This window comes from Anomaloglossus baeobatrachus, chromosome 8 (assembly GCF_048569485.1).
Source record: "Anomaloglossus baeobatrachus isolate aAnoBae1 chromosome 8, aAnoBae1.hap1, whole genome shotgun sequence".
Lineage (NCBI taxonomy): Eukaryota > Metazoa > Chordata > Amphibia > Anura > Aromobatidae > Anomaloglossus > Anomaloglossus baeobatrachus.
Window position 1 is genome coordinate 255,164,697 of NC_134360.1, and position 14,838 is coordinate 255,179,534.

The following is a 14,838-nucleotide window of genomic DNA, read 5'->3' on the forward strand; positions in this document are numbered from 1 at the left end:
TTCAATGGGACATCCTACGCAAGTGGGACAGGAGGCCGACGTCCCTAGACAGGAACGTCTCCCTCTCTCAAGCAACCAAAGCTTCCCTTCGGTGGTGGCTTCTTCCCACCTCATTATCGAAAGGGAAATCCTTCCTACCCCCATCCTGGGCGGTGGTCACGACGGACGCGAGCCTGTCAGGGTGGGGAGCAGTTTTTCTCCACCACAGGGCTCAGGGTACGTGGACTCAGCAAGAGTCCTCACTTCAGATCAATGTTCTGGAGATCAGGGCAGTGTATCTTGCCCTAAAAGCGTTCCAGCAGTGGCTGGAAGGCAAGCAGATCCGAATTCAGTCGGACAACTCCACAGCGGTGGCTTACATCAACCACCAAGGTGGGACACGCAGTCCGCAAGCCTTCCAGGAAGTCCGGAGGATTCTGCTGTGGGTGGAAGCCACAGCATCCACCATATCCGCAGTTCACATCCCGGGCGTAGAAAACTGGGAAGCAGACTTTCTCAGCCGCCAGGGCATGGACGCAGGGGAATGGTCCCTTCACCCGGACGTGTTTCAGGAGATCTGTTGCCGCTGGGGGATGCCGGACGTCGACCTAATGGCGTCACGGCACAACAACAAGGTCCCAACATTCATGGCTCGATCTCAAGATCACAGAGCTCTGGCGGCAGACGCCTTAGTTCAGGATTGGTCGCAGTTTCAGCTTCCTTATGTATTTCCTCCTCTGGCTCTGTTGCCCAGAGTGTTACGCAAGATAAGGGCCGACTGCCGCCGCGCCATCCTCGTCGCTCCAGACTGGCCGACCGGATCTGTGGCATCTCACGGTCGGCCAACCGTGGGCACTGCCAGACCGACCAGATTTGCTGTCTCAAGGGCCGTTTTTCCATCTGAATTCTGCGGCCCTCAACCTGACTGTGTGGCCATTGAGTCCTGGATCCTAGCGTCTTCAGGATTATCTCAAGAGGTCATTGCCACTATGAGACAGGCTAGGAAACCAACGTCCGCCAAGATCTACCACAGGACGTGGAAAATATTCCTGTCGTGGTGCTCTGCTCAGGCGTTTTCTCCCTGGCCATTTGCCTTGCCCACTTTTCATCTCAATCAGGACATCTCCTTACCCTCGTTTTGTCCTCATCCAGTTCACCAATGTGAAAAGGATTTGCACTTGTTAGATCTGGTGAGAGCACTCAGAGTCTACATTTCTCGTACGGCGCCCCTGCGCCGCTCCGATGCTCTCTTTGTCCTTGTCGCTGGCCAGCGTAAAGGGACACAAGCTTCCAAATCAACCCTGGCTCGGTGGATCAAGGAACCAATTCTCGAAGCTTACCGTTCCTCGGGGCTTCCGGTTCCCTCAGGACTGAAGGCCCATTCTACCAGGGCCGTGGGAGCGTCCTGGGCCTTACGACACCAGGCTACGGCTCAGCAGGTGTGTCAGGCGGCTACCTGGTCGAGCCTGCACACTTTCACGAAACACTATCAGATGCATACCTATGCTTCGGCAGATGCCAGCCTAGGTAGGCGAGTCCTTCAGGCGGCAGTTGCCCACCTGTAGGACGGAGCCGTTACGGCTCTATTATGAGGTATTATTTACCCACCCAGGGACTGCTTTTGGACGTCCCAATTGTCTGGGTCTCCCAATTAGGAGCGACAAAGAAGAAGGGAATTTTGTTTACTTACCGTAAATTCCTTTTCTTCTAGCTCCAATTGGGAGACCCAGCACCCGCCCCTGTTTTTTGTATACACATGTTGTTCATGTTAAATGGTTTCAGTTCTCCGATATTCCTTCGGATTGAATTTACTTTAAACCAGTTTATAATTTTTTCCTCCTTCTGGCTTTTGCACCAAAACTGATGAGCCCGTAGCAGTACGGGGGGTGTATAGGCTGAAGGGGAGGGGCTTTACACTTTTAGTGTAATACTTTGTGTGGCCTCCGGAGGCATAGCTATACACCCAATTGTCTGGGTCTCCCAATTGGAGCTAGAAGAAAAGGAATTTACGGTAAGTAAACAAAATTCCCTTCTTTTTGCGACGTACCTCTTGTAGGGCTATGTTACCTGCGGGTTCCACCTACCCTCACTGTGAGCAATGCTCAGCCCCTGCTACGCTTGCTCAGCCGGAGCCTCGGTCACTTGTGGGCCCCCCGGCTCAGGCAGACCCCCCTGCTTCCACTGTCCAGGTGGCAGCGACAGAGTTTGCAGTTTTTGCTGATAAGCTCTCAGAGTCACTCTCACAATCCATGGCTCAGTCTATGGACAAATGGTCTGCCAAGCTGCTAGAAGCCCTGCAGTCCAGACCGGTCCTTACACAGGCCCCGGACCCTGTTAGATCGGCGTCTCCAGGTCCCTCTCGGTCCACCCCGGCCGGGGTGGGCCCTAGGTCTCACGTGGAGGACTCCTCCACGGACCACAGTCCCAGACCAGCTAAGCGGGCTCGCTTGGAATCTTCCCCGACCTCCTCACGCTGCTCGGGTTCCCAGCTTGAGGAGTCTCTGGAGGACGAGGCGGAGGTTGCAGCTCAGGGCTCGGACCCTGATGTTGCTCTCAATCTGGATACACCTGAAGGGGACGCCTTAGTAAATGATCTTATCTCGTCCATCAATCAGGTGTTGGATCTCCACCTATAGAGGATTCGGTCTCTCAGCAGGAGAAACACCAGTTTCGGTTTCCCAAACGTACACGGAGTGCATTTTTTGATCACTCTAACTTCAGGGATGCCATCCAGAAGCCCAGAGCGGTTCCGGACAAGCGCTTTACTAAGCGCCTTACTGATACACGTTACCCCTTCCCCGCTGACGTAGTTAAGGGTTGGGCTCAATGTCCCAAGGTGGATCCCCCAGTCTCCAGATTGGCGGCTAGATCTGTGGTTTCGGTTGCAGATGGCTCATCACTAAAAGATGCCACTGACAGGCAGATAGAACTCCTGGTGAAATCCATCTATGAGGCCACGGGAGCGTCTTTTGCCCCGGCCTTTGCAGCCGTGTGGGCACTACAAGCTATCTCAGCTTGTCTGGCTGAGATTAATGCGGTCACACGCACGTCTGCCCCGCAGGTTGCATCTTTAACCTCTCAGGCGTCGGAGTTTTCTTCCTACGCCATGAACGCAGTCCTAGACTCTGCTAGCCGTACAGCGGTGGCTTCCGCTAATTCTGTGGCAGTCCGCAGAGCCATGTGGCTGCGCGAATGGAAGGCAGACTCGGCTTCCAAGAGGTTCTTAACCGGTTTGCCGTTTTCTGGCGAGAGATTGTTTGGCGAACGATTGGATGAGATTATTAAGGAATCCAAGGGAAAGGACTCCTCCTTACCCCAGTCCAAACCCAAGAGACCTCAGCAACGAAAAATACAATCGAGGTTTCGGTCCTTTCGTCCCTCAGCCAAGCCACAATCCTCTTCGTCCAATAGACAGGACAAAGGCCAGAGGAACTCCTATACGTGGCGGTCTAAGTCACGCCCCCAAAAGGCCACCGGAGGCACTGCCCCCAAGGCGGCCTCCTCATGACTCACGGCATCCCCGAACCGCATCCTCGGTCGGTGGCAGGCTCTCCCGCTTTCGCGACGCCTGGTGGCCACATGTTCAAGACCGATGGGTGAGAGACATCCTGTCTCACGGTTACAGGATAGAGTTCAGCTCTCGTCCTCCGACTCGTTTCTTCAGAACCTCCCCGCCCCCCGAGCGGGCAGACGCACTTTTTCAAGCAGTGGACGCTCTGAAAAAAGAAGGAGTTGTGACCCCCGTTCCCACTCAGGAACAGGGTCGCGGTTTTTACTCCAACTTATTCGTGGTGCCAAAGAAAGACGGATCATTCCGTCCCGTTCTGGACCTCAAATTGCTCAACAAACACGTGAGCACCAGACGATTCCGGATGGAATCTCTCCGCTCGGTCATCGCCTCGATGTCACAAGGAGACTTCCTCGCATCGATCGACATCAAGGATGCTTATCTCCATGTGCCGATCGCACCAGAACATAAACGCTTCCTGCGTTTCGCCATCGGGGACGAACACCTTCAGTTCGTGGCATTGCCCTTCGGCCTGGCGACAGCCCCACGGGTTTTCACCAAAGTCATGGCATCCGTTGTGGCGGTCCTGCATTCTCAGGGGCACTCGGTGATTCCCTACTTAGACGATCTCCTAGTCAGGGCACCTTCTCGGGTGGCGTGTCAACACAGCCTTACCGTCGCTCTGGAGACCCTCCAGCAGTTCGGGTGGATCATCAACTTCCCAAAATCCAAGTTGACACCGACCCAATCTCTGACTTATCTAGGGATGGAGTTTCATACTCAGTCAGCGGTAGTCAAGCTACCACTAGACAAACAGCTGTCACTGCAGGCAGGGGTGCAATCTCTGATTCAGACTCAGTCACACCACTTGAGACGCCTCATGCACTTCCTGGGGAAGATGGTGGCAGCGATGGAAGCAGTGCCTTTCGCGCAATTCCATCTGCGCCCGCTCCAGTGGGACATTCTCCACAAATGGGACAGGAGGTCGAACTCTCTCGACAGGAACGTCTCTCTTTCCCTTGCAACAAAGACGTCTCTTCAGTGGTGGCTTCTTCCCACTTCTCTATCACAGGGAAAATCCTTCCTGCCCCCAACCTGGGCTGTGGTCACCACGGACGCGAGCCTGTCAGGGTGGGGAGCGGTGTTCCTCCATCACAGGGCTCAGGGAACCTGGACTCCGATAGAGTCTTCCCTTCAGATCAATGTCCTGGAGATAAGGGCAGTGTATCTGGCCCTATTGGCTTTCCAGCAGTTGCTGGAGGGCAGGCAGATCCGTATCCAGTCGGACAACGCCACTGCCGTCGCATACATCAACCACCAAGGCGGCACGCGGAGTCGTCAAGCCTTCCAAAAAGTCCGGCGAATTCTGCAGTGGGTGGAAGCCACAGCATCCACCATCTCCGCAGTTCACATACCGGGCGTAGAAAACTGGGAAGCAGATTTTCTCAGTCGTCAGGGCATGGATGCGGGGGAATGGTCACTGCACCCAGAAGTGTTTCGAGAGATCTGTCGCCGCTGGGGAACGCCGGACGTCGATCTCATGGCGTCACGGCACAACAACAAGGTCCCGGCCTTCATGGCACGATCTCAAGATCACAGAGCTCTGGCGGCGGACGCATTAGTTCAGGATTGGTCGCAGTTTCGACTGCCTTATGTATTTCCTCCTCTGGCAATGCTGCCCAGAGTACTACGCAAGATCAGGTCCGACTGCCGTCGCGCCATTCTCGTCGCTCCAGACTGGCCGAGGCGGTCATGGTACCCGGATCTGTGGCATCTCACGGTGGGTCAGCCGTGGGCGCTGCCAGACCGCCCAGACTTGCTGTCGCAAGGGCCGTTTTTCCATCTGAATTCTGCGGCCCTCAACCTGACTGTGTGGCCATTGAGTCCTGGCTCCTAGCGTCTTCAGGGTTGTCTCAGGATGTCATTGCCACTATGAGACAGGCCAGGAAACCGACGTCCGCCAAGATCTATTACAGGTCTTGGCGGATTTTCTTGTCCTGGTGTTCTGATAAAGGTTTCACTCCCTGGCCTTTTGCCTTACCCACTTTTCTTTCCTTCCTTCAATCCGGAATGGATAAGGGGTTGTCACTTAGTTCTCTCAAAGGACAAGTATCGGCACTCTCAATATTCTTTCAAAAGCGCCTGGCCAAGCTTCCGCAGGTCCGCACGTTCCTGCAGGGAGTTTGCCACATAGTCCCACCTTACAAGCGCCCGCTTGAACCCTGGGACCTTAACAGGGTGCTAACGGCTCTTCAGAAACCGCCTTTTGAGCCGCTGCGGGATGTCTCCTTATCACGTCTTTCGCAGAAAGTGGCATTTCTAGTAGCAGTTACTTCACTCCGTAGAGTGTCGGAGCTTGCAGCGCTGTCATGCAAAGCCCCCTTCCTGGTTTTTCACCAGGATAAGGTGGTTCTCCGTCCTGTTCCGGAATTTCTCCCTAAGGTGGTATCGCCTTTTCATCTCAATCAGGATATCACCTTACCTTCATTTTGCCCTAATCCAATTCACCGCTTTGAAAAGGATTTGCACTCATTAGATCTAGTGAGAGCGCTCCGATTCTACGTGTCTCGCACAGCGCCCCTGCGCCGTTCAGATGCGCTCTTTGTCCTTGTGGCTGGTCAGCGTAAGGGTTCGCAGGCTTCTAGGTCAACCTTGGCTCGGTGGATCAAGGAACTGATTCTTGAAGCTTACCGTTCTTCGGGGCTTCCGATTCCTCCGGGGCTGAAAGCCCATTCTACCAGAGCCGTGGGGGCGTCCTGGGCATTGCGGCACCAGGCAACGGCTCTACAAGTGTGTCAGGCAGCTACGTGGTCTAGTCTGCACACTTTCACAAAGCACTATCAAGTGCATGCCTATGCTTCGGCAGATGCCAGTCTAGGTAGGCAAGTCCTTCAGGCGGCGGTGGCCCACCTGTAAGAGGGAGTCGTGTCGGCTCTTGTTATCGAGGTATTCTTTTACCCACCCAGGGACTGCTTTTGGACGTCCCAATTGTCTGGGTCTCCCAATGGAGCGACAAAGAAGAAGGGAATTTTGTTTACTTACCGTAAATTCCTTTTCTTTGTCGCTCCATTGGGAGACCCAGACATTTGGGGTGTATAGCTATGCCTCCGGAGGCCACAGAAAGTATTACACAAAAGTGTAAAGCCCCTCCCCTTCTGCCTATACACCCCCCGTGCTCCCACGGGCTCCTCAGTTTTTCATGCTTTGTGCGAAGGAGGCAGACATCCACGCATAGCTCCACAGCTTAGTCAGCAGCAGCTGCTGACTATGTCGGATGGAAGAAAAGAGGGCCCATAACAGGGCCCCCAGCATGCTCCCTTCTCACCCCACTCTTGTCGGCGGTGTTGTTAAGGTTGAGGTACCCATTGCGGGTACGGAGGCTGGAGCCCACATGCTGTTTTCCTTCCCCATCCCCTTAGGGCTCTGGGTGAAGTGGGATCCTAATCGGTCTCCAGGCACGGAGACCGTGCTCCATCCACAGCTCCCGGGGACTCTGCTGGATAAGGAGCCGAGTATCGTCAGGGACAAGGCCCTGCTACTTTGAGGTACTCTGTGTCCCCGTAGGGACAGCGCACAGAAACACTCCAGCATTGCTGGGTGTGTTAGTGCGCCGGGGACCGCAGCGCTGACCGCGCTTGTGCCATCACACACTGCAGCGTGGCTGGGTGTGTTAGTGTTACTGGGGACTACCGCGCTGACCGCGCGCTGCTATTTCACACTGCAGCGCGACTGGGAATGTTAGTACGCCGGGGACTACCGCGCCGACCGCGCTCATACGCCGGCCGCGCTTATAACTTTAGTCCCCGGCTTTTGCGGCCTAGTCTCACTTTTTTCCCGCCCCCAGGCCTGCCAGTCAGGGGAAGGGCGGGACGCTGTACAGGACGTCAGCACTGGGGCTGGAACATGCTTTGCATACTCCACCCCCCTCACTGTGCACAGTGGGGCACCAGATTCCCGCACTTTCTAGGGCACGCCCACGGCCCCCTCCTCTCCTCAGGACGCCGGCAGCCATTCCTGTCAGCTCTTCTGACGCTGGAGAGGGGAGACAAGCTCAGGGAGTCCCAGGCAGGGATTCTGGTGACCACACAACCGCTTTGAGCGGGCGGTAAGCAGCACCTGAGGTGCTGGCCCCACTAGTGCAGAAATGTACTTATAGATTATATGATTATAGGCTATACTTTACACTGTATGGTGCACGGTTGATTTTTGGCTATATACCCTCCTGGATTGCTCAGAGGAGACAACAGCATGTCGTCCACAAGAAGCAAGGGTGCCAAAGCACAGGCTTACTATGCTGCCTGCGCCGCATGTACGGCTATACTGCCGGCAGGTTCCACTGACCCTCATTGTGTACAATGCTCGGCCCCTGTGGCACTTACTCAGCCGGAGCCTCTGCTAAGGGTGGCCCAGGGAGAACCACCTGCTAACACTGTCCAGGTGACAGGGACAGAGTTTGCAGTTTTTACTGAAAGACTTTCTGAGACTATGGCTAAGATATTAGAAGCTTTGCAGTCCAGACCAGTACCTCAGGCCATGGGCACTGGGGAATCATTGCTCCCTGGTCCCCCTCATTCGGAACAACAATGTTCTTCCGGGGTGTCTCATAGATCCCAGGGTGAGGTCTCTGACACGGACCGCAGCCCCAGACCGCCTAAGCGAGCTTGCTGGGAATTTCCCTCGACATCATCACATTGTTCAGGGTCTCAGCTGGAGGACTCTCTGTATGATGAAGCGGAGGTAGCTGATCAGGATTCTGATCCTGAGGCCGCTCTCAACCTTGATACTCCTGATGGGGACGCCATAGTGAATGATCTTATCGCGTCCATCAATCAAATGTTGGATATTTCTCCCTCAGCTCCTCCAGTAGAGGAGTCAGCTTCTCAGCAGGAGAAATTCCGTTTCAGGTTTCCCAAGCGTACAACGAGTATGTTTCTGGACCACTCTGACTTCAGAGAGGCAGTCCAGAATCACCGAGCTTGTCCAGATAAGCGTTTTTCCAAGCGCCTTAAGGATACACGTTATCCCTTCCCCCCTGACGTGGTCAAGGGCTGGACTCAGTGTCCCAAGGTGGATCCTCCAATCTCCAGACTGGCGGCTAGATCCATAGTTGCAGTTGAAGATGGGGCTTCACTCAAGGATGCCACTGACAGACAGATGGAGCTCTGGTTGAAATCCATCTATGAAGCTATCGGCGCGTCTTTTGTTCCAGCATTCGCAGCCGTATGGGCACTCCAAGCTATCTCTGCGGGTCAAGCGCAAATTGACGCACTCACACGTACGTCTGCGCCGCAGGTGGCGTCCATAACCTCTCAAACGTCGGCATTTGCGTCCTACGCTATTAATGCTGTCCTGGACTCTGCGAGCCGTACGGCGGTAGCATCCGCCAATTCGGTGGCAATACGCAGGGCCTTGTGGCTACGGGAATGGAAGGCAGATTCTGCTTCCAAAAAGTGCTTAACCAGTTTGCCATTTTCTGGCGACCGTTTGTTTGGTGAGAGATTGGATGAAATCATCAAACAATCCAAGGGAAAGGAAACATCCTTACCCCAGGCCAAACCAAACACATCCCAACAGAGGAGGGGACAGTCGAGGTTTCGGTCCTTTCGGGGTGCGGGCAGGTCCCAATTCTCCTCGTCCAAAAGGCCCCAGAAGGATCAGAGGAACTCCGATTCATGGCGGTCTAAGTCACGCCCTAAAAAGACCGCCGGAGGTGCCGCTATCAAGGCGGCTTCCTCATGACTTACGGCCTCCTCACACCGCATCCTCGGTCGGTGGCAGGCTCTCCCACTTTTGCGACACCTGGCTGCCACAGGTAAAAGACCGTTGGGTGAGAGACATTTTGTCTCACGGTTACAGGATAGAGTTCAGCTCTCGTCCTCCAACTCGATTCTTCAGAACATCTCCGCCTCCCGAGCGAGCCGAGGCTCTTCTGCAGGCGGTGGGCACTCTGAAGGCAGAAGGAGTGGTGGTCCCGGTTCCTCATCATCAACAGGGTCACGGTTTTTACTCCAACCTGTTTGTGGTTCCAAAGAAGGACGGATCTTTCCGTCCTGTTCTGGACCTAAAACTGCTCAACAAACACGTAAAGACCAGGCGGTTCCGGATGGAATCCCTCCGCTCCGTCATCGCCTCAATGTCCCAAGGAGATTTCCTTGCATCGATCGATATCAAAGATGCTTATCTCCACGTACCAATTGCTCCAGAGCATCAGCGCTTCCTGCGCTTCGCCATGGGAGACGAACACCTTCAGTTCGCGGCACTGCCGTTCGGCCTGGCGACAGCCCCAAGGGTTTTCACCAAGGTCATGGCTACAGTAGTTGCGGTCCTCCACTCTCAGGGTCACTCGGTGATACCTTACTTAGACGATCTGCTGGTCAAGGCACCCTCTCAAGAGGCATGCCAACACAGCCTCAACGTTACTCTGGAGACTCTCCAGAGTTTCGGGTGGATCATCAATTTTCCAAAGTCAAATCTGACACCGGTCCAATCGCTGACATATCTTGGCCTGGAGTTTCATACTCTCTCAGCGATAGTGAAGCTTCCGCTGAACAAACAGCAGTCACTGCAGACAGGGTTGCAATCTCTCCTTCAAGGTCAGTCACACCCCTTGAGGCGCCTCATGCACTTCCTGGGGAAGATGGTGGCAGCAATGGAGGCAGTCCGTTTCGCGCAGTTTCACCTGCATCCTCTTCAATGGGACATCCTACGCAAATGGGACAGGAAGCCGACGTCCCTAGACAGGAACGTCTCCCTCTCTCAGGCAACCAAAGCTTCCCTTCGGTGGTTGCTTCTTCACACTTCATTATCGAAGGGGAAATCCTTCCTACCCCCATCCTGGGCGGTGGTCACGACGGACGCGAGTCTGTGAGGGTGGGGAGCAGTCTTCCTCCACCACAGGGCTCAGGGTACGTGGACTCCGCAAGAGTCCTCACTTCAGATCAATGTTCTGGAGATCAGGGCAGTGTATCTTGCCCTAAAAGCGTTCCAGCAGTGGCTGGAAGGCAAGCAGATCCGAATTCAGTCGGACAACTCCACAGCGGTGGCTTACATCAACCACCAAGGTGGAACACGCAGTCGGCAAGCCTTCCAGGAAGTCCGGCGGATTTTGATGTGGGTGGAAGCCACGGCCTCCACCATCTCCGCAGTTCACATCCCGGGCGTGGAAAACTGGGAAGCAGACTTTCTCAGTCGCAAGGGCATGGACGCAGGGGAATGGTCCCTTCACCCGGATGTGTTTCAGGAGATCTGTTGCCGCTGGGGGATGCCGGACGTCGACCTAATGGCGTCCCGGCACAACAACAAGGTCACGGCATTCATGGCACGATCTCACGATCACAGAGCTCTGGCGGCAGACGCCTTCGTTCAGGATTGGTCGCAATTTCAACTCCCTTATGTGTTTCCTCCTCTGGCACTGTTGCCCAGAGTGTTACGCAAGATCAGGGCCGACTGCCGCCGCGCCATCCTCGTCGCTCCAGACTGGCCGAGGAGGTCGTGGTACCCGGATCTGTGGCATCTCACGGTCGGCCAACCGTGGGCACTACCAGACCGACCAGACTTGCTGTCTCAAGGGCAGTTTTTCCATCTGAATTCTGCGGCCCTCAACCTGACTGTGTGGCCATTGAGTCCTGGATCTTAGCGTCTTCAGGATTATCTCAAGAGGTCATTGCCACTATGAGACAGGCTAGGAAACCAACGTCCGCCAAGATCTACCACAGGACGTGGAAAATATTCCTGTCGTGGTGCTCTGCTCAGGGGTTTTCTCCCTGGCCATTTGCCTTGCCCACTTTTCTGTCCTTTCTTCAATCCGGATTGGAAAAGGGTTTGTCGCTCGGCTCCCTTAAGGGACAAGTCTCTGCGCTCTCTGTGTTTTTTCAGAAGCGCCTGGCCAGACTTCCACAGGTATGCACATTCCTGCAAGGGGTTTGTCACATCGTCCCTCCTTACAAGCGTCCGTTAGAACCCTGGGATCTGAACAGGGTGCTGATGGTTCTTCAGAAACCACCGTTCGAGCCAATGAGGGATATTTCTCTCGCACGCCTTTCGCAGAAAGTGGTTTTCCTAGTAGCAGTCACTTCACTTCGGAGAGTGTCTGAGCTAGCAGCGTTGTCTTGCAAAGCTCCTTTCCTGGTGTTTCACCAGGACAAGGTGGTTCTGCGTCCGGTTCCGGAATTCCTCCCTAAGGTGGTATCCCCCTTTCATCTCAATCAGGATATCTCCTTACCTTCTTTTTGCCCTCATCCAGTTCACCAGTGTGAAAAGGATTTGCACTTGTTAGATCTGGTGAGAGCACTCAGAGTCTACATTTCTCGTACGGCGCCCCTGCGCCGCTCGGATGCACTCTTTGTCCTTGTCGCTGGCTAGCGTAAAGGGACACAAGCTTCCAAATCAACCCTGGCTCGGTGGATCAAGGAACCAATTCTCGAAGCTTATCGTTCCTCGGGGCTTCCGGTTCCCTCAGGGCTGAAGGCCCATTCTACCAGGGCCGTGGGAGCGTCCTGGGCCTTGCGACACCAGGCTACGGCTCAGCAGGTGTGTCAGGCAGCTACCTGGTCGAGCCTGCACACTTTCACGAAACACTATCAGGTGCATACCTATGCTTCGGCAGATGCCAGCCTAGGTAGGCGAGTCCTTCAGGCGGCGGTTGCCCACCTGTAGGACGGAGCCGTTACGGCTCTATTATGAGGTATTATTTACCCACCCAGGGACTGCTTTTGGACGTCCCAATTGTCTGGGTCTCCCAATGGAGCGACAAAGAAGAAGGGAATTTTGTTTATTTACCGTAAATTCCTTTTCTTCTAGCTTCAATTGGGAGACCCAGCTCCCGCCCCTGTTTTTTTTTTTTTTGTGTACACATGTTGTTCATGTTGAATGGTTTCAGTTCTCCGATATTCCTTCGGATTGAATTTACTTTAAACCAGTTTATAATTTTTTCCTCCTTCTTGCTTTTGCACCAAAACTGAGGAGCCCGTGGGAGCACGGGGGGTGTATAGGCAGAAGGGGAGGGGCTTTACACTTTTAGTGTAATACTTTGTGTGGCCTCCGGAGGCATAGCTATACACCCAATTGTCTGGGTCTCCCAATTGGAGCTAGAAGAAAAGGAATTTACGGTAAGTAAACAAAATTCCCTTCTTCTTCTAGCTCCTATTGGGAGACCCAGCACCCGCCCCTGTTCCCTTCGGGCTAGTTGTTCTTTTGTGTACACATGTTGTTCATGTTCAATTGTTTCATGGTTTTCAGTTCTCCGAACATCCTTCGGATTGAATTTACCTTAAACCAATTTATAAGTTTCCTCCTTCCTGCTTTTGCACCAAAACTGAGGAGCCCGTGAGGCACGGGAGGGTGTATAGGCAGAGGGGAGGGGTTACACTTTTGAGTGTAATACTTTGTGTGGCCTCCGGAGGCAGAAGCTATACACCCAATTGTCTGGGTCTCCCAATAGGAGCTAGAAGAAAAGGAATTTACGGTAAGTAAACAAAATTCCCTTCTTTTTTTTTAATCTTTTTTAATAGTACACTGTTATGGGGGTAATGTCCCCACATTCTCTGCTAAGGTACCCCATCCTGGTAATGATCCTCCTGCCTTGTATATGTACCCCATCCTGGTATATGCCCTTATCCTGCTATATACTGGCATCCTGCTCTATACCCCCATCCTGCTATATACTGCCATCCTGCTATATGCCTTTATCCTGCTATATACCCCATCCATCCTGCTATATACCCCATCCATCCTGCTATATGGCCCATCCTGCTATATGGCCCCATCCTGCTATATGGCATGTACCCTGTATCACACAAAAAAATAAACGATTATGCTCACCTTTCCTCGCTCCATGCAGCATCGCTCCTCCCCCCGTCTGTGGCGGCGGCAGCACTGCTGACCTGTGTGGAGCCGTCACCGTTCCCCTGCAGCATCGCTCGTCCTGCTGTCTGCCGGTCAGCTGACCTGTGTGACTAGTGGGGCGCACAGCGATGATGCCATCGCTGTGCTCCCCACCCGCTACACAGATCAGCTGGCCGGCAGACGGGAGGACATTGCGGTGCTGCAGGGGAACGGTGACTGGTGAGTGTACTGATTCACTGCCCCCGGCGCTGACCTTTGTGGAGCCGTTCCCCTGCAGCATCGCGATCTCCTCCTGTCTGCCGGCTGATCTGTGTACAGAGCGCACACAGGGATGACGTCATCCCAGTGCTCACCGCTCGCTACAGAGATCAGCTGGCCGGCAGACAGGAGGAGATCGCGGTGCTGCAGGGGAACAGTGACGGGTGAGTGTACCGTACTTATTCACTGCACCCCGCGCTGATGATGATGCACGGGGGGCAGTGAATACAGCCGCACATGATCACTCCAGGCTGTAGTTGCCAGGGGTGATCACGGCCGGCTGTTTACTATGCGCGCACCCCCTGCCCATCATCCCGCCCACCTGTCAGCGCCGGCTTCAATGCTGAGAGATGATGGGCGGGAGGATGGGCGTGCATATCAAATGAGCGGGCCCATGTGGTCACGGCAGGCGCTGCTACAGCATGCTCGTGCCCCCGATGACCCGCTCCACCGCAGCACCCTCATTCCCGGCCACAGCCCTATAGTCAGACCATAAGACGCACGCCCTACTTTCCCCCAACATTTGGGGAGAAAAGAGTGCGTCTTATGGTCCAAAAAATACGGTAGTCCATCGATGCCACCTGAAACCTAGCAGGTTCTATAAAATAGGTAGATCTGCCACTGCAGACTTGATTAAAGGTTGTGATGTTTAGTGTCTGATGTGGGTGTTTTTCATTTAAAATGTTAGACCCACGGTGTATTAAGGGCAAGGCAAAGTTTGACATACAGTATTAAAGAGAAACGCTGTTTGTTCTTTCATTCTACGATATAACCTTGATATGTTGTTTAACCCCTTCACGACCGGCCAATTTTGCAATTTGCACTTTGACTTTTATATTTGGGATCTATTTGTGCCGTCGTTTTTCCGGTCCAGCTCAATCCCGCGGCGGGATTCCATCTCTAATGTCTGGATCTGGGCTCTCGGCGTACACTGCTGAATCTTCGTGTAGGGTCTTCTATGCAGTTTTTCCCAGTACAATATACTCTCTTGTGAGTTTTTCGTCTCTTCTATGTAAACCTAGTATTGATATTCATTGTCTTGTATTATGATGTGTTGTTGGCTTTGCTCATTTTATTGCTTTTGTGTTGTCTTTTCATTTCTTGATTTCTCCAGAGCCTGCTACATGAGGTTACCAGCCCAGGCAGTGCCATCTACATTGCCTTTCCTGAAGCCAGTGGAGGTAAATAACGTAATAAATAATTTAGCAGCCTTTTTTCTTTTATGATTTTACCCATTTAATAAGCATAAC

At 53.7% G+C, this 14,838-nt stretch overlaps 1 protein-coding gene across 4 annotated transcripts in view; it reads left to right on the forward strand.

Moving 5' to 3' along the window:
* The window catches only part of TDRD5 (tudor domain containing 5), a 198,646-nt gene that overhangs the window by 105,657 nt on the left and 78,151 nt on the right, over positions 1 to 14,838 (forward strand). For all 4 annotated transcript variants that reach the window (XM_075320571.1, XM_075320573.1, XM_075320572.1 and 1 more), the window contains one exon: positions 14,703 to 14,769. In XM_075320571.1, the coding sequence (XP_075176686.1) occupies positions 14,703 to 14,769 (67 nt within the window). The remainder of the gene's footprint in view (positions 1 to 14,702; positions 14,770 to 14,838) is intronic.